At 40.3% G+C, this 22,037-nt stretch overlaps 2 protein-coding genes and 1 long non-coding RNA gene across 4 annotated transcripts; 2 read left to right on the top strand and 1 right to left on the bottom strand.

Annotated features, from left to right (window-relative positions):
- The first annotated feature begins 191 nt into the window (after nucleotides 1-191).
- On the top strand, nucleotides 192-9,289 carry LOC136346469 (TSC22 domain family protein 2-like). Of its 2 annotated transcripts, XR_010733299.1 has the most exons (5): nucleotides 192-308; nucleotides 530-638; nucleotides 3,042-4,504; nucleotides 7,104-8,163; nucleotides 8,220-9,289. XR_010733299.1 is itself a non-coding variant. In XM_066295656.1 (4 exons), the coding sequence occupies exons 2-4, from the start codon at nucleotides 536-538 to the stop codon at nucleotides 7,461-7,463; spliced, it is 1,926 nt and encodes a 641-aa protein (XP_066151753.1). In that variant the 5' UTR covers nucleotides 250-308; nucleotides 530-535; the 3' UTR covers nucleotides 7,464-9,289. The 2 variants fall into 2 exon arrangements, 1 of the variants encoding a protein (XP_066151753.1); XM_066295656.1 differs by having other exon boundaries at nucleotides 250-308; nucleotides 7,104-9,289.
- A 1,917-nt stretch (nucleotides 9,290-11,206) lies between these two features.
- Rcd6 (Reduction in Cnn dots 6) lies at nucleotides 11,207-22,019 on the bottom strand. Its single transcript, XM_066295669.1, has 6 exons — nucleotides 21,567-22,019; nucleotides 18,587-18,733; nucleotides 14,958-15,053; nucleotides 14,352-14,602; nucleotides 13,316-13,455; nucleotides 11,207-13,152 (listed from the first exon to the last, which is right to left on the bottom strand). The coding sequence occupies exons 1-6, from the start codon at nucleotides 21,636-21,638 to the stop codon at nucleotides 12,725-12,727; spliced, it is 1,134 nt and encodes a 377-aa protein (XP_066151766.1). The 5' UTR covers nucleotides 21,639-22,019; the 3' UTR covers nucleotides 11,207-12,724.
- On the top strand, nucleotides 16,363-18,184 carry LOC136346530 (uncharacterized). Its single transcript, XR_010733317.1, has 3 exons — nucleotides 16,363-17,272; nucleotides 17,334-17,515; nucleotides 17,578-18,184. It is a non-coding gene; the product is annotated as an uncharacterized lncRNA (long non-coding RNA).
- Nucleotides 22,020-22,037: the final 18 nt, after the last annotated feature.

The raw sequence follows: 22,037 nt of genomic DNA, 5'->3' as shown, positions 1-22,037 counted from the left end.
TTTCAAATAGGCTAATTTTATTAAATTACAGACTTATACACAGTAATCTAAAAAGAGCATACGTAAATAGCAAACACATACAATGAACTCTCCATATATTTTCAAAATTTTGGTAATATCTACATTTTCTACAGAGCTTGAATGTTAAAATTTAAAACATACTCGATATGCCGCCTTTGGATTGTCAACAAAGTCCTGTCATTTTTCACTTTTGTCAGTTGTCCACTATTTTCTTGTTTAGTCGCCATTTGAGTTTACATTTTAATAGTTCAGGAGAACTATTTTTGCATTTTTCCAGTACTATCAAGGTTTGTAATGTTGTTTTTCATTTTTAGTACGTTTACGTTCATTTCTAACTCTATGTAGCCGGTCAGATTTAATTTGGGGTGGTTTCGGGGAGTCGTTCTCTTTTGACGTTTTATCTGACCTTCTGCACCATCCCAGTGACTTTTATTTTTGCTCATTTTAATTATTTAATTAGAAGAAATATTGCGTAGGAAGTAATTATTGAATTAACTCCCTTGTTTAGAATAAAATGAACGCCGATCCAAGAAGACCAGACAAGGTTCAGCGCTATGTACCCACAAAAAACCATGCCAATGGGGAGGATCTCACTCCAGATTACATGAATATTTTGGGTAAGTTTAGCTCCATAATTCTAAAGACCCTTTTGAGACTTAAACTATATCTTTTCCACGCACCTCTTGAAGTAAAAAAAAAATCAAAAAGTTCATTCCACACCCAAGTATCTACCTAGTTGAGTAACATTAATAATATGTAATAATAAAGTCTTGAATGAAATCTGATAGCTTGCTGAAGTTTTACAATAAACCAATAGTATGCACACTGCAGCTGCATAACAGTAAAGCAGGCATACACCTGGACATTATCAATTATTATCAGCAATTCAAATGATTTAGTGATCAGAGAAAGTAATCATTGATTGCCAAAAAAGATTATCATCATAAATATAGAAAACTTTATATATCTAATTAGGCATTGTACACAAGACTCAGATTCTATGGTCATCATTATCTGTATGAGATATATCTGAGTTAATACAAAAGATGGACAAATGCCATTTTCACAAATCTGTTTTCAATATTCATTAAACTTCTAAAACCACTTTTGAAAACGTGTACAAGTCATAGGCCATTTCAGAATGTTACTTGAGTTAACTTAGCGTTAAAGCAATTCTGAAGTGTTCATTCACCTTAAAATTAAAATGCATGGTGCTGTATGACTAGAAATTGCCAAGAGCTACTCAAAAAGATATCCTGTATAAAAATGTTGTTGTTTTCCAAAAGCTTTTGAAAAGACTATTCAATGTTTAACAATTCACTGATGAATAATACACCCAGTGAATCACTGATCTGGTCTTATTGAAAAATGTTCATTTAGTTAATATTTATTAACTTGCATAGCACTCTGTATTACATAAACAAAACCATTTGCAATGTCATGTTTATAACTACATACTTAACTAAGCTTAAATTTGAATAAATAAGTAATAAAGATTGTCTATGCAGTATCTAAAGGGAATATGTGTCTAAACACCCTGTATATCATATAAGGAGGGGAGACAAAAAAATACAGGTTACATTTAAAGGAGATATTATAAGTGAAGCAGTAAAAAAATAAATATGTTTATGATTCAATTCATTAAGGTTTTATTGTGGTGACATGTTAACATATGGGGTGTTAAATTATATCCTTCTGAGACTTCAAAATTAAGTTTATCAAATGATGGGACGTGTCCTTTTCCAGAGTTGAAAACATTTTGTTGGTACCGAATTGTCTAGTTATTTTTGTATTAAGTGCTCAAAATAGTACTAGTTTTTTGCTACAGAAAAATATCGATCGAGGCCGCCAAACAGATTTTGCACACGCACTGCAAACAATATTTTTTTACCATTAATGATATATATGTACAAACACTAATATTTGTGTTCTGAAGATAACAGTGTGCGAAATAAATATTTTGCACACTGTTATTTATATTTTGCACACACTGCCATGGGCCACGGGTGTCAAACACGTTAACAAGGGACAAAAACATCGCTTTAGACACTGGCATTAATACGCAAAACTTGTCGTATTTTCATGGTTGTAGAAAAATCAATCCCTGGCTAATATAAAAAGCTCAGAAGTATGTTAAGTATTGAGAGTATCTGTGGGTTCACATTAGTAGGTTAGTTAAGAAGGTGCTCTTCCATTGGAGAAACTTGCCATCATGGGTAATCTTAAGGTAGTCCTACTTGTAAAATCATTAACTAAATTCATTTTCTGAAATTGAAAATACATCATTTTAACGTTGGTTAGAGTTGGAGTATTTTTGCAGGAAAATCTTCGGCGGCTAAAATATTCAGCAGAATCTTTGACTATTAAAGAGAGTTTTAAAAATCAGTTGACAGGGATCAACCCAATCTAAATCATCAACTCTTACATGAAATAGTCATAAAATATTTTTGACCTCGTATATTTAGTGTTAAAAGAATCAAAGTTCAACTTAAAAAATAGGGTGATTCAGGTTTTTCAACACTTGTGCTCCTAGCAACTAGGGACATTAGTTTTTTTTTTTATACAGAGTGATCTTTTTTTTATTGAACCATGGTGGGGATCTCAGTTATTCGTCGAGTTCGAGGTCACTAAATTAGGGTAGTTTGGAGCGCAAAACAATACCAATTTAAAATTTGGCAAGTTTCGCATTTGCAGTAATGTTTACAGTCTACGATATGGTACTGTACGATTTAAAAATTGACGTTCCACTTTTCGGTAACTTGCACTAATTTAACCGACCTCGTAACTTTTCAAATAACTGAGATATTAATGCTTAAACTCAAGAAGCGATCGCACGTTAGACCGTATGCCTAGAAAATAGTATTTTTCTGTAAAATTAATCCAAACACGACCACCCCGTACACTCTCCGTTTGAGTAATTATCTTCGTGACCATGGTGATTATGAAAAGAAAACGAAATGAGCTAAATACTACATCCGTCCAATGGAATTGCGCCTCTTAGTAACGTTTGCGTTCCGTAGGTCAGCCCCCGACCACGGCAAATGCAGTAGCCGGCGAGGCGGTCGAGAAACACCCAGAATCAAACTTAGTCTTTGACCACGCTCACCACGCACGCCCGGATGACGGCCAGCAAACAAACGACGAACTCACCGTCCCCGCCAACACCACTAATGTGATCCCCACGAGCCCTCAATACGGCGTCGCCATTATCCCAAATAACATTACTACCACAGCCACCGACATGGCTGCTACCGAGCCGGTCGCTGTGGCCGCCGACACCGTGGCCGATGGTGCCGCACTTAAAGGGGGTGATGATGTCACTAAAGAAATGCACTCCACCCCCAGCAGAAACGAACGGTTTAAAGTGGTCAAAATCGCGAGTCTGGAGCCGTTCAAACGAGGCCGGTGGAAATGCATGGATTACGTCGACGAGGCGCCTCCGCCCAACGTGATAAATCCTGCAAAGACCACCCAATCGGTCGGCAATGCGAGTGCTTTACCCGGAGCAGTTTACCTGCAGACGCAGAGCCTGCCGCCGCAACAGATCCAGCAAATGCTCCTTCAGGGCGGATTCACTAACGGGACTCAGTTCTTCCCTGCCAACGTGCCCACTCAGCTTATTCCACAAGGGCAGTACTTCTACCCACAAGTGGCCAACGTGCAGAGCCAGAGTGTGCCTCAGGGAGTGGCCGGCAGCATGCCCACGCAGTTCATCAACAATCAACCGTACTTTGCTGCCGGAGTGGTGGCGGCCAATCCCGGAGGGTTCACCCTGCCACAGGGCTATCCCAACATACAATACGTCCCGATACCTACTCAAGGAAGCGCTTTTGTCCCCACGAGTCAGGCCGTGCACCTGCCAGCAAACTTCCAACAAAGCCAGAGCTATTCCGGACAGCCGACTTCGGTGTCCCAGTCCAGCATGACCCAGAACTTGGTGAACGGACACGCGTACCCCCAGCAACAGCAACAGGCGGAGACTCAGAACGCCACGTTGCCGAATCAGCCCGCGAAAAATGTGATAGTGGTGAACTCACAGCCGGCCGCGAGTGGCGGCCAGCCCCAAGCAACTCACGTGCTCCAAAACAACCCACCGGTGGTTCAGACTCATCAATTCCAACAGCCTCAGAGCGGGTCTTTCGCACAACCACCGGCGCAATCTCAGAATAGCGCTCAGGCGGCTCAGAGTGTGGCGACGGCGCCGACGGTGATCGCCCCCGTTATTGGTGTGACTCAACAGGCCCAGCAAAATTTTGACGCCAGTAACGTCTACACGAATCCTCAGTTTGCCATGAGTGTGAATAGTTTGACTGTGCTTGACACGAGTCAGGAGACGAATCCAGAGGTGAAGGAGGTGAACAGTAACGTGGAGACATCCAGTGATAATGCCGACGATCCGAACAAGAACAATCCGGTGGTCAATGCCATTGACAACAAGATAGAACAGGCGATGGACCTTGTGAAGAGTCATCTCATGTACACCGTAAGTAGTATTTATTCCCTTTGGGTTTTGTTTAGATTTAACGTGCGTCTCATAATTAGAATAGTATGAACATAGTATCGTCGTTTTACTTAAATCAGCTGGCACGAAATAAATTGCTTACGGGATTTAAAAATACTACTGTGACGAGTCGTGACATCGCTTTGGCTTGGCTGCAGATTTGACTTGCAGACGTCTTCCTCAGGGTTACCGCATTTAAAGTGCAGATATTTTTGGCAACTGTTCGGCCTTCCATTGTCTGTCGATGTCTCCAGGCTTCTGTCTATGAGGAATTTTGATACTGAATGTTTACAAGGCCCCCCTAATGGTCGCTCCGTAGGTGGGGTTTTATTGTTCCCATTCTACGTGTTCGTCGCAAAACAACGAGCTGCGTATCATTATTATTATTATTGTTATTGAGTTTTTTTCTCTCGCTTTTAAATGCCCATAAAATCATTCATTCAAGTTTCGTTCCTCAAAGTATGTTGGGCATGATTTAATTGGCACATTAAACTGATATGAAATCGTTTACTTTCATTTTCGATTGGTCCGAAACGACACCCTGTATGTTTGCTCGTTTCGTGGTTTCGACGGCGAGCGATTAATAGCTAAGAGGAGTTGGGAGTTCACTCTCAAATCCGTTCCTTCTCAATTCGCGTCCGTGCCAGAAGTTATTTTCCTTCCAAAGATTGCCGAGAATCCGTATTTAGCAAGTTTCAGTAATTCTATTGAAGTAGACCCGAGGAGGTTTGAGGTCAAATGCGTTGTATCCATTCGCACATTTTCGACCTATCCACCACCATTAAAAACTGATACCTATTGAATCAAAGCGATGTTCCCATCGTTAACAGGTTTTGTATTGTTCGTCAAGACCTACAGGTTAGGTACCTCCATTGCGGGATCTCGGTATACATACACATCACAAATATACACCTCCGGCCAAAAGTTTGGATACACTTGGTTAATCGCGAATGATCATTTATCAACTGGGTTTGCCAGTTACTAAATGTGGCCATTTATTTATTTCATGTTTAAAGGGAAAAACGGACAGAAAGCCACCCGGCACTTCGTGACTACTGGAATCGGTACGTCAACGATGCCAGAAAGGTCTCTCTTCGCTTATCAGAAATGGGGGATTTACTGCTCGACTGCTATTTTTATGATCCACGTTCAAATTATTTGTGGTTGTTTACGTCTAAAATAGACCTGAAAGAACATTTAAAGTTATTGACACGTGTGCTCAAGTGCACAACACGTCGAAACTTTTCGAGAAAATCCGCGGACAATTCCTGTGACAATCCGCTTGTTTAAAGAATTGAAAATGACAGAAAAGGATTGAAATCAGTATTGAAAACTGGAGTGTAACCAATCACTTTTTACACGGCGAAGGATTTTCACACCGCCAAATTGCTAAAAAAAAAAAAAAAAAAAGTGAAAGTTTCCCTCAAAACTGTACAATCGGCCGTTGACCCATTCAATGACACGGGCAATTTTCGCGATCGCCCTCGTAGTGGACGGCCAAAAGTCGCCATCCCACGAGAAGATACTCACATTATTGTCCCCAGCGGAAGAAATAGACGATTAACAGCACCAGAAATCCGAGCAACTTTGAAGAGTACCCGGCCAAACCCCGTGTCGTTAACAACACTAAAAGAGGAGACTGGGACAAGGGGGGTTAAGGGGTGCGTTGCTGTGAAGAAACCGTTGTTAAGATGGGCAGACAAACAAAAACGCCTCCAATGGACCCATGAGCGTCGAAATTGGACTATTGAGAGATGGGGAAATTAGCTGGGGACGGACGAATCAAAATTCGAAATTTTCGGAATCGTCGACGAATTTTCGTCAGAAGTCCTTCGGAGAAAATGGCTCCGCAATGTTTGGTGGCAACCATGAAACATGGGGTGGTTCGATCGAGGTGTGGGGATGTTTCTCTGGCCACGTTATCGGCGATTTCGTCAAAATTGATGGAATTATTAAGGAGGAATGTAAGAAAATCCTTCTCGAAAATGCCACCCCGTCGAGATGCTGCCGACTTATTGGGCGTGGACTCGTCTTTCAGCACGACAATGATCACAAGCACACTTTACGGCTTTGTCGAACCAATTTGGAAGAGAAAGAGAGTCCTGGAACGTTGGAGACGATGATTTGGCCTCCGCACTCGCCCGATTCCAACCCAATCTAGAGTTATTACGGAAAGAATTAGATCGGAAGATCCGGATTTCGGGTCCTTCATCGGCAGCTGAACTGTGGCAGAAATCGGAAACTTACGGCTCGTGGAAACGATTATAAAAGTGAATGGTAGTTTTTTTAAATAAAAATAAAGTTTAATGTTTTTGAGAGTTTTCTTCCCAGCCACCCCCACCCCCACCCAATTTTAGCCAACATCACTAATTGTGATCTAACTTCTCCGCCATTTTTGTATGTCAGGAGCGTTCAAATGGAAAACGTTCACCGAATCATAGAGCATGCAACGAAAAAATCACTTTCTTTTAATTTCATCCAAACTTTTGACCGGCAGTGTAGACCTTTCTAGTCGAGTTCGTTAGGCAGCCTGAAATGATGTATTGCTACCATGTCGGAAAATGTTTCATTTATGTTTTAGGTAAGAGAAGAAGTGGAAGTCCTAAAGGAAAAAATTGCTGAACTCATGGAGCGAATCCAGCAACTCGAAACCGAAAACAACTACCTCCGATCGTTAATACCCAAGAATGTGACAGCCCCACCCCCGACCACGTTCACGCAACACGCGCCCCTGCCTCAAAACATTGCCGTGGTCAACCCCACGCTGAACGTTATGCCTCAAAACTCGAATCCCATGATTAACAATCCCGCTGTCCCGACAGTGGTCCAAAGCAATCCACCTCTGGTGGTTCAAAACAATCACCCACCTAGTCAAAACCAAACCATTCCAAACAATAACTCGCACCAAACTAGTAAGGATCCCAAGGCGCCTGTCCAATAGTAAAAGGGCTTCAGGCCCGGTTCGTTTGAATGTTAGGTGCTGATTCCTTTGTAGGGTGTGCGCGTGAGTATCTGTGAGGGTGTTTTTGTGTTGAAGCTAAAAATTTCCATGAAAATTGTTGCGGGACGACTTGGGGTTTTTAGCTCAGGTGAGAGGGACTTGCGTGATGGAGAGCATACCGAGTTGATATACTTTACGTTTTAGTTTTATTTTTAAGATGTTTTATTTAAGTATTTTCATTATTCTTCATTTAACCCTTGAGTAAAGATGTTTGAGAGAAGGTGTAACACCTAAATAGATCTTTTTTGTGTTTGTTGTGGTCTCAACTTTCGTGAGATTCAGCATTTGGTGCATCGAAAAAATGTCGTTCGTTCGCGAAAAGCTTGTGGGATTTATTTGTATCTGAACCGACTATAGGTCCTATGACTAATGACGCAGCCTCAATTCTCGCATTATGAAATACTCGTCACGTGCCACGTGTACCAAAGCTTGGGCTCGTGTCGCCACGCAGTTCGCGGTAATTTTCTATATTATTGCGTATGAAGAAAAAATTATACATAGTGTTTGCCAGTCTACAAACACTGGGCATGACGAAGAATAGAAATACGTGTAGCAGATGGAGCGTATGAATTAAGGCGTGAGTTTCATCGTGCAAGGCCGATCGGACATCGTCCCAACATAAGCCGGACATCGTCAAGTTGTATGTTTTATGATAGGGGTTTGTTTTTCGTCTTCTCTCACTCTATAATCTCTCAGAGACGGACCGACTAGGTGATACCGGTGGCAACAAAGTGAACTGGAAACGTCGAAAGGCATGTGAGATCAAAAGGATTCCTGCCACTTGCCAAGGTGATAGTGGCCCTGGACTAATTATTTTGAATGTTGATCAAATCTTGAAGTACTCAATTTAATAAGTGAAAAGGGGCAGGAAACTGACATTAATTCGACCACTATTTTCGTTTCATTTCACCGTTCGTTCAAATGCAACAACTTTGATTGTGCATGTCAAAAAGTGATTTTAAAGCTTGGGGAAAATTAACCTTCGGGTTAACTACAGGACCCTAGGAACTACCCGATATTCTGAAATTTACACCGCAAATTTCCGAAACAACAAAAACGTGGAATTTGGAGGAACTGACGACGCTTACGTTGGGGATTCGCAGTGGAAACTCGAGGACGACTTAATATCTGAAGCGTCGCTTAAACGGAAATTGAAGAAATTCGGTCCATGAGGGTTGGAGGCCCGAATCTATTGCAATGGGGGCTACTGCCAAGTTTGTGTAAATACCAAATAAATCAAAAAAGCGGTTTACAGTCCTCTCTCAAATACTTGTGGTTGACGCGCGTACACAACGTCACATGTGTCTACTGCTGCTGTGTGTACGGAATGGTCCCATGTTCCCTCACTCGTTCCACCATCCAACCATGTATGCTCGGAAAAGTTGCAATTGAAGCATGTTTGCATGTTAAATTGGTGCAGGGCCCTGTTTTGTCGACATGCTATTTGCAAAGAAATTCCCCTGTATTTCAGTGTTGCTCACGTGCCGTTCTTTACAATCTGAAGTAGCCGCGTTAAATTGAAAAGAATTCGGCACCGATGTATATGCAGTATTAAATACCTCGTAACTCTACTCGTTTTTTAGATGGCAATAGGCCACATAGTATTTTGAACCTCTCGCACAATTTTTTTTTTTTTTTTTTTAATTTCGAAAGGGTTTTTAAGGCAAATTTCTTTTTGTACTTTTCTAAGTACCCGTAGGGTCTTTACTAAGTGTTTCAAGAACTTTAAAGTAAATTTGTAATTAAACTATATTGATGAATAACGATACAACAAACAAGATCGATAGATGGTTGAAAGTGAATTGAGACCACAACATTTCAGTATTTAATTCATCCTCCATTCGTTCACATTGCAGAATCGTTTTACACTGCGGAATTAAAAGGTCTTGTTGCAGAAATCGACTGTAACGATTTTAATCGAAAAGTGTGATGTATGTTTTTGTAGGTTAAAATATTGTGTCTTATATACATAAAAACGTTAAAAATAACTGCGTTCGCGCAAGTAAAACAAGTCACTGAATACAACAATCTTCATACTGCCTGAAATAGTAATTTTCAATTATTAATACTAAAATAGATAGTAAAAGTAGCATTGCATTTTAGCTCTCTATAGCAACACAAGTTGTTTCTCCGTGTATTTTTCCACCACCCACCACACTGTGGCGATCAATTAGACCATCGGTTATTGGCTGAAGACTAGTTATGTAAATTATCGTGTAAAAAAAAATGTAAAAAGCAATGTAAATTGTCGAGGAAAGAAGCCAAATTTTTGTTTGGTGCTAATTGTAACTGTGATTTTCAAGAAACTATTTTAAAATCGTTCTTTTTGAGTTGCTTGATTCGAGTGAACTCGGAACTATTTTTTGTATACACTTATACAGAACTTTAACAAATTCTCCACAGTACCAAAAAACCTCCTTGTTACGATACCACTATTACTAACTTAGATTCATTACGGAAGCATTTTCTAATTTGAAAAGACTATCGATAACGGTTTAAGTAAGTCAAAAGTTACTGGCGGATCTTCAAGGCTGTAGACTAATATCTCTGTAACTATTATTTGAAATGTATGTAACTATAGGGCGTATTTATAATAACTGATGAATTATTATTGTGCATTGTATAATCGTAAAATATATTTATCTGATGCATACAATGTGAAGTTTTAATTGCTGTCGCCTGGATCAACGTTTTAGCGCTCCTGCAGACCGCAGTCGGTTGAAAATCGGCAAATGTGCGCGCGCACGTATGCTTTCTGCCTAGCTACCACTCAACCGTTGGTCAATCGGCTGACATGTAGTCTACAGAGCTTTGGTCGGCCGACAGTTTAGTCAGTAGTTTCATTGGCATAGAAAATCGTGAGTGTGCACGCACATTCGTCGATTCTTAATCGGCCGAGGGTGGCACACCTAATCGAATTGAAAAATTTTCCTCAACTCAAAATCCTGACGTTCCCGATGCCCCAGCTCAATCGAATTTTTTTCTCCATTAACTCGCTGAACAGATATTTAACCGTTCACCCGGTTGAGTTGACAAACCCCCCACACTTTAAACTCACATAAGCGCAAGGAGCTATTTTACACTCTACGTTTGATGGTTTTCTAGGTATGGTGTTTAGTATGTGCGGCTTGATGATGAGAATGAAATGGTGCGCATGGGTGGCCCTTTACTGTTCCTGCATCAGCTTCGCCAACACTCACGTGAACGACGATAATAAACAGGTGAGGTTTGTTCGTGTCGAAAATCGAAACATCGGTAAGTGACAGATTTCGATGACAGGTCAAGCGTACGGGTTACGATTGGTCGCGAGGCAGCCGTGACCCCACGGCCCGTCGCATGAAAACGCGCGCAAAATCGTGCGTTAATGACGCGGCGTTAATGGACGATTTTGTGTACTTAAAAAAAACGTTGTGAATAACCAGGGGTCATAAAAAAATACGTTAATAATACCGGTCAATGAATCGAAATTCGTTATTATTATTATTTTTTTAATATTTTATGAGGCGTTACGTGCTTTTTTACCTTATACAACAAGAATTTGTTATAGGTTCTCAGTTCATTCATGCTGTCGGCATCTGCACTTGTGATGTCTTACCTTCAAAACCCATCTCCAATGATACCTCCATGGGCTTCTTCGTCCGATTAAGCTACAATTAGTGGAATAAATACTCGTTTAAAGAATATTTCGTTAAAAACAAAACGTATATTAAAAAATTTGTTACTAAACAGACAACATTCTAATGACTATTTATGTGATAAAATGTTATTCACAATTATTGATTTATACAAATTTTGGGTTAATAAGTATAAAGATACGATTTGAACATCTTTAATAGTAAATTTTCCGCGTCTTGGAGTAACGACTTAAAAATTTTTTTATTTATTGTTTTTTGAGTGATTTTATCTGTGCAGTTGCATCGCATATGGCGATGGATAACTTCGAAAATCTTGCCTAAAATTACTTTTAAAAATTGTAGTCGATACTAGTCGCGCAGATAGGACTAGTAAAAGTTAATACCGGACGATACAGAAAATAGGGTGCAAGTCGTATATCTGGAATTTAGTGTAATCGGTGGGCATCTGGAACTTCCGGATGATGTCTAACTTCCGATTCAACCGGGAGCGGCCCCAACTTTCCGACTCTAAGTAAGTGTGAGCGTAAACCGATATGTCTCTAAAGGAGTTACTACAATCGTATCTTCGGAATTGAATAATATTCAAAATGGAAATCGTAAAAATAAAAATGGCGACAATTTTTTTGAAAAAAGCCTTCCGCGCCTTCACTGTGACGTCGTCTTATATGATACAATTAGGGGCTTGGAGGATCGCTTGTACCCTATTCGCTGAGTTACTCCGTTTTTAAAGGTGAGCTATTGCCACATGGTAACTTCGTCGTAAATAACTTATGATTATTCGCCATACAAGTAAATACAACTCCTTGTGTTTCCATTTCTCACAACGCAAAGGATTTAATGGACGCGCGTTAGAACCAACAGAATTAATTTCCTGAATTTAGTCCGAAAATTCTAATTTGCAACGTTAAAAAACCGGGCATGTTCTCGCGAACGAGAGTAGGTCTCTCAAGGGCCCCATTGACGATAACATTAGCCAATATGTCCTCGCCGCAACTGCATCGCACGATCACCAAATTTCAACTTTTGTTGCTGTTCGTTTAATAACGTTTCCACTGGTTCTCTACTTAGGGAGGATTATTGTCATAAAATAATTCCTCTTATCAGCTTCTTAGCCCCTAGATGAAATTAAGGCTGACAACGCAGCTATACCTGTGTTGTCAGCCCACCTTGCATCAGGAACTCCAAAACTTAACGCGACATCTGGTGGGCAAAGCAAGCAACAAATCTGACTGAGATTATCACGTGTTCCTTTACGTTTTGCACTGCCCCCTAACGGAAGTTGTAGTCCCTAATGTAGATATATTTTAAGTATTACTATATTACTTATGAACATATCTATTTTATTATGGCCTGAGAATATGAATCAAATGCGTAATATCTCGGGTATTACGTTAAATATTGAGGAGCTGTTGCATCGGACATGCGTGATAGCCAGCTCGAGTTTCCCTTTACACTCTATTTATCGTCAAAAATTACATGACCTATCTTATCCCTAGTCTGAAGGTAAACTCTCATCAGGGCCATCAGTGCAAATGCCTATAAAAATCTAAAAAAAAAAAAAAATATCTATAACGCCACATCACGATACTTAGAGATCTCATCAGCCGAATTGTTGCTTAACGAATTTCGGCTGTTCAACCTTTCCAGCTGCTTCTTATAAATGAGAAAGTCCGGACCGTCTAACGGCCCATAATAAATGGGTACGCCGTAGTTCTCGATGGGTCTCGCGTAGAACCCGGAGCGATTCTGGATAATATGGCTCCCCTTTTCGCCCGCATCCAGAGAGTCCATGGATTTGCATCTGGACAGCTTCGGCGGTAGAGTGGAGTAGTTTATCTCGGACATTGCTCGAGGAGGAGCGGGCTTGTCCGGATACATGGTAGGAGGAAGGATCATGCTCCCGGAGTCGTTCAGCCATTGCTGCGCGTAGCCCAGCTGGTTGGCCTGGTCCAGGAAGCGCAGGTCCATGAGAGAGTGTGATTTCTTTTCTGGAACTTTATTTTCCATTAGCGAGGTAATTGCTGCTTTCGAACACCTCGTCGATTTGAGCGATAGGAGGTTGGCGAGGAATGGGAGGTGAAAAATTAACAGCGCGGAACGATATCAGCTGTGAAATGGAAATATTGTGTAGTTTATCGGCGACACATGTTTTCTCACCTAAAGAAATATCTCCATGGTGTGGCACGTAGACACTGGCGTTAAACTCGCTGCTAGTGGTAGAGAAATGGTACCCACCGTACGGCACTGGCAAAGGCAACATGTGCACGTTATTCCAAAGGTGAGGCATGGAACCGTATCTGAAATATTCCACTTTTATGGCCAGTTTTAATCCTTAACCCAAACTGTTGTTAATATCATCATAAAAATTCCATGCAGTTCTTCCTTATTCGTATTATTAAGGTGTCGGTTAAGTATAGCGAAACTACGTAAAAGTTCACAAAGAAATCAGTACAAATTCTTTGAGACCTGAAAGAGCTCGTGTGCTTAATTAATTGACTCGTGTTCGGTAACGCATATCGAATTTTAAGTTGTACGTACCTGCATTCTTCTCTATTAAACGCCTTGACGGCGACAATGAACAGTTAGATCAAATTAATATTTCAAAAACGCGCATTTCATTGTGTGTGCCATATGCAGCAGATAAGCGAATGGTATTCAGACCGCTAAGAAGTGTCACAGAAATTTATATAGACGACAGGAAATTACTGTTTATACGCCCTGTGCGGTAGGTATTTCGGTTCGAAGTAATTTTCAGGTCAGATAAAAACACTTTTTGATTCGCTATTTGCGCCAGATTGCGACGCGAAGTGGGGCCACCCTGTAACTTCTTCGCTGCTTCATTTACAAGATTAACTTCTTGCCGTCACAATTTTTAAACGCTCCGATTGAACCCTCCGAAGGAAATTAACACTTAAAACTGCGAGTGTTCCCCAATTATCGTAAATTTTTCGACTGGAAGCGCCCATGCGGTCCAAATGTCAAAATTTCGAATGAACAAAGAGAAAAAAACCACCGCGTTGAGACTTTCTGCTCGCACCCGGTATGAGTTGATAATGAGACCTATTAGTCCCTAGAGCGCAACAAATGCTATCGCGCGTGAATAACGAGATTGAAGCTGAGATGTATTCCTCCGTACCTCGCGCTGACTCGAGTTACCCCCAATCACCGCTTGCTCTATCTTCTCAAATCTCACCGTTTTAAGCTTCCATCCAACTGATCCACCGACGTGTCGTACCCGTTGTTGTGATAGTACTGACCGTTGATACCGGAACCGTTTTCGGCTCCGATGGCGACCGCTGTGAGTTCCTGGAAACGCTTCTCCGTCAAATCCTCGTCTTTCCATACCGTGTAGAGAGACTGGATCAGGATTAATTGGATTACATTGACTAGAATCCTGAGCAGCCAACAGGAGAGCTCCGTTACCCCGTATATGTGTCCTATACCCTAGGAGAGCCGGATACAGTGCGTTGTTTTGAAATAACGGGCACGTATGAGATACTTACGCGTATTCAACCTAATAATTTACCGCATTTGCTACATTTATAAGCAATTTAATAATTATTCAAGGGGATATTATAATGCTGGCCTCTATTGAGTGTACATAGCTCATAAAAATAATTATTTATTATTAAACGTAATTAACAGCAAACTAATATAAGTGGCATATAATGTGCTTTGGTTCTTGAAGACGTGGCTTTTTGCCACATTAACGTTAACGTTCTAGCAATTTAGTTTCAAGGAAAACGGCACAAAAGAATGAACTTTAATGCCTTTTGAATGGAAATTCTGGAAAGCTTACCCAATAATCTACGCTCATATAAATAACCAGCCCCGCCTCAGGTATCGTAAGGATGGTAACTGCGAACATCCAAGTTACCAGGCACAGGGTGTTTTTCTGAAAACCATTTAACGTAATGAGTACCAGATTTTTCAGAAGAAACATCAGAGCAATCCTTCGTGTTTTAATCGAGGATTGCGGGTTCCTACCCAGGATTTCTTTCACGGAGACCAACGAGTCATATGCATGCTTTAAACCGTTGGTGTTTTATTTCCTAGTTAACGAGACTGAAAGTACCGAAAAAATACATGTTCCTCCAACCAACTCAATTCAGAGCAGGCATGCAAATTAGAAAGATATCAGGTACTACAGAAGATTATTTACTTCAATGAATACGAGACACGATACACCGATCTACCCATTGTACTCGACGGTTCTTTTGACGGAATTCGCATAACCGATATGTGGAAGAAAATAATAATTATACTTGAATAGAGGTTGAATACATTCTGATTAAGGTCAGTACCATTTTTTATAAACTCGACCGGTACCGCTCGACTAATAACGAGGCAGCTTGACACTCACCTTTAGTTCAGTGGTTGCATATTTAATTCAATAATATAAAAATTTATTATTATCAACCAGCAGACATTCATTACACACGGTCCCGTTGGTTTTCTGTATCAAACCAATTCCTATAAAAATTTCGTAATGTTCTTATTGCATCGTTCGATATATCGTAACTTCCCATTAATATCACAAAAATTGCTCGATACATTGTGGTAGAAAGTATAATTTTTTCCTATTCAGGGCCTTAATTTCGAAACGAGCCTAACACCAAATAACTTTAAACTGCGAATGAGGTCAGTTCAAAAAAAAAAAAAAAAGTGATTTAGCCGCCAAATGGGCATTTTTGAACAAAAATTGTAAATTAGTAATCGGCACGTTCACAAGCGCACGTTCATATAATGACCTTCACGAGGAAGGTCTAACGGTGTCAAATTCGGGAATCGCGGTGGCCAGCCAGTAGTCCCGTCTTCATCCAATTTGTTTTCCTGACCATTCTCTCACAAGTCAGGCAGAGTAAAAGACTTCTTGTTGAAAATATAGATATTCTTCGTTCAGCCAATTTACGCATGATAGCAGCGACAAAACGAAAAACCAACTAAACAACCAAAATCGCGTTTTTTAACTTTTTTCTGTATGATTCACGGAAATGAAGAGTTAATATACCTCGTGGAAAACCTGCATGTGAGGGCAAATAGAGAAATCTAAATTGTAGCTCAACGTACGTTCTCGGATGGCATTGCATATATTGGAGTCTTAAAAAAGAAGTGGAAAGCCAACATCAATTCCAACACAGCCGTTTAAGGGCCATTAGACCGGCCATTGGGGTATACACCGCCCCTAACAGCTTTGCGGGGAATAATATTTGAATTTAATTCGAAAGGGACGCGCGTGCTACGTCACGCTCGATGGGCACGGATACTCTACCCCCACCACCGGGGGAGAAAGGAATAAATACCGCGGTCGCTCGAGTCGATTCTCAGTCGGCGTCGAAACATCACGTTGTGCGGTGGGTACTTCCGCCCCTCTGGCAATATTCGTCATCCACCGCAGTCACAGACGAAGCCTGAGGAAGAGATTTCTTCGGATCTTAGATACCCTACAGATATTTTCACTGTCTGCTTTGGGAGCAATAACCTACACACTGTTTAAAATCTTTAATTCTTAATTTTCTTTCTTAAATTAGGGCTCATTTGCTGCAACTGAATTATTTATCACTTAGAAATTTATTGGGGCCTGATCCGCAAGTCGGAAATAACACATTTTGTTATAGGTGAGAACGGTTGGAAATAGTACTTGACAACCACGATTTGTTATCGACCCCTTGTGGAATTGTTGAAGTCCAACTGGGACGTTACTGCCATAGTTACTCGAACTTAATGGTTCAACCCTCGTCTCCTACACGTGATGGTTGCCCGTTTGTTCTGGTTCGTTCTGTGACCACCTCAGCTTTAGAGGTGACCGTTATTAGTCACAATTTCGAGGTTAATAAAGTTTAAATTATTCAGTAGTTAGGATGTGGGGATAGTTAAGTAATGTTGCTCTTTTTTTAAGCAGTATTCGCGCAGGCAAAAAACTGACTTCAAGAGTAGGTTCGATACATGTTTCGCCATTTATTTACTCCTAAACACGGTAAAGCACAAAGGATTAGGTGTAATGCATTTCAATTTTTTTTTATCGTCATACATGTAGCTTAACCAACACGTCTGTTATTGTGGGCTATCTACGGAGGCTGCAAAGTAACGTAAAAGGGAATATTGGCGTCGTTGGTACGAAATGGGTTTTGCCCAAGGATGTGTGAAAAATGGCTTTTTATTTTTATGTTCGGAGCCGGCTATAATCTGTAATAATCGCATAACTTTCAAACCAAAAGAAATGTAGACCTAACAAGGAATCATAATTAGCGCCCGTGTCTGTTTGCTGTGATTCAGAGAAAGTGAAAATCGTACGCAGATATTACCCGTACAACTTCCAAGAATACGCCAAACTTGGAAAAAAAAGTGAATATTTAGGTAAGTACTTGTTTTGTTCGTTTCCTCATTATCATCACTTTCTTCTCATTCTCTCGCAACAGGTTCCCCGCAAACACTTTCCTATTTTTTCCTCAAAGACTTTACAACACAGAAAGTTGTTGTATTAAGTACGGATCGCTTCCCGAACAATGATGCTCAAGTTGAATGAATCACCGAGTAATGGCCACATTATTAACGTGCCGTTAACTTCACCTGCAAGTTAATCGCCTTGGAGGCATTGAAATAAGGCCTTAGTTATAGGTCAGATTCTTCGTTTCCGTACAGTTGAAGTTGGCAACAACAATTTCGCCTTAATGGACTGAGGCCGGCCCTGCAAAACTTTTGGTAACACACGTCACCGCATTTTTCCGATAGTCCAGCGGACCCCGTGCATTCCACGAATTGCTCAGATTATTTATTTATTACCGAGTGATTCTTGTTATTAAACATACACGAATAAGGCGTAATAATTTTCTCGGCCTGTACGCCCTCCAGACTTAACCCATTTGAATTTTTTTAGGCCGTCTAAAACCACACTTCTGTATAATAGCTTATTATACAGGGTGTTCAACCTAAACGTCAATTAAGCTCCATATTGTTTTGGCATTGGGAATGAGGCAAGCATGTAAATGCGGGAATCGTGGAGGGAGCGGTGCGCATCCAAGGTTTTTTGCAACACATGAAGGATAACTCGAAAAATTGTTGTAATGCATGGTTGGCTTATATCTCATAATATTGCGCCTACGTGTAGATATGCGAAAACCACTTTGAAATAACCCAACGCGTCGTGGAGCTTCATGCCCTTAAAGCTTTCAAGACGTGCCAATCTATCCCCGAATGATCCAAAAGTTATTGCTCATTCGCAGTAAATCCACCACACCCCGTATATTCTGCAATATCGCAATAATTTTCTCATACTTACATGGCTAAAGAGACTTTGCTCGTCGGCGGATGTTTGTGTAAACATTCAAGCATTTAAGAATACAACAATATGTTGCAAAATCAAAGGAAACGACCGTTTTTTATGTGGGAGACATTAAGTGTGTATCGAAGAAGGCCATCGGTACTTACCGTTGCTAATCCGTGAAGAAGCAGAGCTGCAAACAGACTTAAGGCGAAATATCCTGCCGAGAGCAGGACCGCTGCTGCAGGAAGAGCTTTGGACGCTTCCAAGATTATCCATATCAACTCAAATGCAAAAGCTATGAGGTAAGCTATCTGGAAAGAAAAAAGAGAATACGTTCATCGACTTACGAAATCAATGATTCTAAGAGTCCGAGACCCCCTGAAAGTTCCGACCATTGATCCGTTTCAGTCATAAGCCTCCATAATAGAGGGTGGAACAGTGTAACAGGTAGATAGATGCTTACGTAAATTGCACGACTCTAGGAGTCGACTCACGTTATTTGTCATGTGAGAGCCTCAAATTACGTCACATTCACGTTACGGAGTCGATGTGACCCGCGAAGGCACAAGAGTGCACAGGCAAATACTTTCTATAAGGGAAAATCAGGTAAGGTAATTAACCCTGGTTGGAGAGAATCAAGAAATGTCCAGAATGCCTTTACAAGATTCTCCATCGTAGAGCTGATCCAGTGGGTAAAAAATTACAAAGGTAAAAGCTTTGATAAGGGAATGCAAGGTCGGGTAATCGACCCCGATTGAACGAAATCCCGAAAGAAATGAAGCCGGAAGACGTCTATGCTAATCCCTCCGGGAGATTCTTACTCCCAGATTGATATTCGAAGGATCAATAGATGCTCTCGAATGTGCGAGCTGCGTTTAAAGAAATTTCAAGATTAATACCAATCTACAATTAGGAGGTTGGTGCTTCTTGGAAAGGGGTTTATACCTCTTGGGAAAGGGGATATTCAGGGACCTGGATACAAAAAAATAGTCCCGTGAATCTGCCTAGCCAGGCAGTAAACTCACATTAATACTCCGTCGTTTATCTATAATTTTAGCTTCTGGATGTCACGCAACCAAAAAATTACGCGATATTTATGGTATCATTTTTACGTCACATAAACGTCCCCACGGGTACATAACTTTAACATTATTTTTCAGTCAAAAACGAATATCAATGTCGGTAAAGCGTTTATCAAAAATATGCAACTTGAGTATCTGTTCAGTAGCCGAAGAGTTCTGGATTCGGATTATTGATCCAGAAATCCCGCCCTGAAATATAATCAGCCATCTTCAGCCGGGTAACGCGAAGGTCCTACACTTGTCTCTTTGCCCGTTCCACGTTTTTTGTGTTCTTCCATCCCTTTTCACCTTTGTGTTGAAACACACAGGATGTTATTACTTGATAGAAAGCCAATAAAACCTAGACTAATTAATTAACGGTCATTAATGGTTTAAACCACGCCGCTCCCTTTCTCTTTCTGTTAAACGAACACAAACAAGAAGATGTTAAAACCATATTCCGAAAAAAGAATAATAGTAAAAGCGTTATATCACTTCTATATGAATAATTCAGCGTTTAATGCCGTTAAGCATTATATTTTACGATTTCGAGGAGCAATGAAAGTTGTAAAGAATGCGTTGACCACACTTTGGCTTATTATCTGATACGGTACCAGCTCGTTTACCCGAAGTGTTTTTTATTGTAGTACATGATTTGGTCCGGTTGTAGGTACTCTTAGGGACTTACGTATTACACGGAGTTTATTTACCGTTTTAATGGTTGGGTAAGGTTTTTCGACTAAAAGCAATAAGTAAAATATCTTATTAGATTATACGCGCATCCATTTGGATAAAAAAAACGAAAGTGCGATGAGAAGTACCACTTAATTAGAGGTAATTAGGGTTTATTAGAGATGAAGTTCGTGAGGGGCCTCTCGCGAGGGAAAATGTATTTATTGTAGCCCCTTCTGCTTCCTCTTAGTTTCCTTATGCCGGGCCACCGTCAATGTTGGGTCGCTCCTTCATGTTTCGAATTATTGTTAGTTGGTTAGTGGCCTACAGGACAGCCGAAATTGATCCTATCGAACGCCGATATTCCTACTATACAGTATTTCATCACCGACCATTTAAGAGGTATAAAGAAAGTTTTCGTTTTCGAGAAGTGCGCAATGCAGTTAAAACGCGGATTTTTATTTTTTCTGAGCGTTTTTTTTTTCAATTTTTTTTTAATATTGGCGAATAAGGCGTAATAAACTTTCTTGGTCTGTAGGATATCCAGACCTAACCCATGGAATTTTTTTGGGTTACGTAAAACCGCGCTTATGCCCACGAACAGTCTCCGGTCAAAAATATAAAAAAGAAAATTGAATAAAAGGATAAATGAATTAATAAAAGTGGCAACAAACAAAATGGATAACAAACTAATTTCCAATCAGCAAACAGGTTTTTTCATGGTTTACATGCTATTTTAACTAAGACTGTATTAATTTTTTTAATGAAATTTAAAGCTGCTTTTCTCGAAAACTAATCGATGGATTTTGAATCGCATTGCGCCATTGAATGTGGCTTTGAAAGATCTTGAATTTGTGATGCCACATGACCCCCCTTGGCATTAAAAATTTTTCAGAAGTTTGCTGTGGCGCGTGTAAGGATAAAGTTTGGGGGTTAAATTTTATGGAAGAATTCGTCCCCCTCAGAAACTGTTTTCAGGTATTTTAGGAATCATCCGGAAAGTCCTTACATTTCAAGATTAAAGGGACGTTAAATTGCATGCCCCTGCATTGAAAAAAATAAAATGAATGAGGTGGAAAATTAAGAGACCCGTGGGGATAACTCTAAACAAAAGAGAACATCTGCCCTATCTACCTTTGTCTAACGCCCTATTCCCTTTAAAGCCAATAGATCAAAGTTCTAGCAATTTACCTACAAAGTAATTTTCACTGAAGCCAAACAACTAACCAGTGACCTGCCCTTATTTTGCCGTCCCTGTGGCGATTATCCTCTCGCTAACGTCACCAAGACTTTGATTTTTCGGCTTAATTTGAACCTTGTCTGGTCAATTTTTCTTAATCAATTCTTGCGTTGAAATGTAATTTCAAATTAATTCAGATGACCTAACTCTTCATGCTAGCAACGTGCTTACCAGTAAATAAGTAGCGAAGAATCCACAGGCGATGGGCAAACTACAGCAGAAACATCTTTCGATAAAAGCCATTATTTGAAGAAATGTTCATTTGAATTTGCAGTTCCTCCAAATAAAATTCACAAGCATTATTGTTGCACTTCGTAATAAGAATCCACGATAAACAACGTCACGAACACTACATCATAACTTATACATGCACACATCTAGACCAACCTCATCGCGCTTTAATGGATGCCATAAACCCATCCGGATAGATAATTGTGATGATTTTGTCACCTCTGTTGTTTCAAGCAGATTTTCCTTTGGGCACCACGCTAATTTAAATAAAAAACTGTAGGCGAGGCTCGAGAGTGTATGAGTATGAGTAATATCTTGCTGGGTTATTTGCGACTAACAATTTGAATATTTTATTCACGTGCGTTGCGTTACTTTCTCTTTACTTCGCCTTCCCACCAAGACTTTTAAACA

Source organism: Euwallacea fornicatus, chromosome 2 (genome assembly GCF_040115645.1).
Source record: "Euwallacea fornicatus isolate EFF26 chromosome 2, ASM4011564v1, whole genome shotgun sequence".
Taxonomy (NCBI): Eukaryota; Metazoa; Arthropoda; class Insecta; order Coleoptera; family Curculionidae; genus Euwallacea; species Euwallacea fornicatus.
The sequence above is the reverse complement of the archived record's forward strand: the minus strand, read 5'-3'. Positions and strand labels throughout refer to the sequence as shown.

Coding starts and splice junctions, on each gene's coding strand:
- LOC136346469 (XM_066295656.1), top strand. CDS start 536: ATGAACGCCGATCCAAGAAGACCAGACAAGGTTCAGCGCTATGTACCC. Junction 639..3,041: donor AGATTACATGAATATTTTGG/GTAAGTTTAGCT, acceptor TGCGTTCCGTAG/GTCAGCCCCCGACCACGGCA. Junction 4,505..7,103: donor AGAGTCATCTCATGTACACC/GTAAGTAGTATT, acceptor TTTATGTTTTAG/GTAAGAGAAGAAGTGGAAGT.
- Rcd6 (XM_066295669.1), bottom strand. CDS start 21,638: ATGGCTTTTATCGAAAGATGTTTCTGCTGTAGTTTGCCCATCGCCTGT. Junction 15,054..18,586: donor TTCTTCACGGATTAGCAACG/GTAAGTACCGAT, acceptor AATGGTTTTCAG/AAAAACACCCTGTGCCTGGT. Junction 13,456..14,351: donor TTGGATGGAAGCTTAAAACG/GTGAGATTTGAG, acceptor GGAATATTTCAG/ATACGGTTCCATGCCTCACC.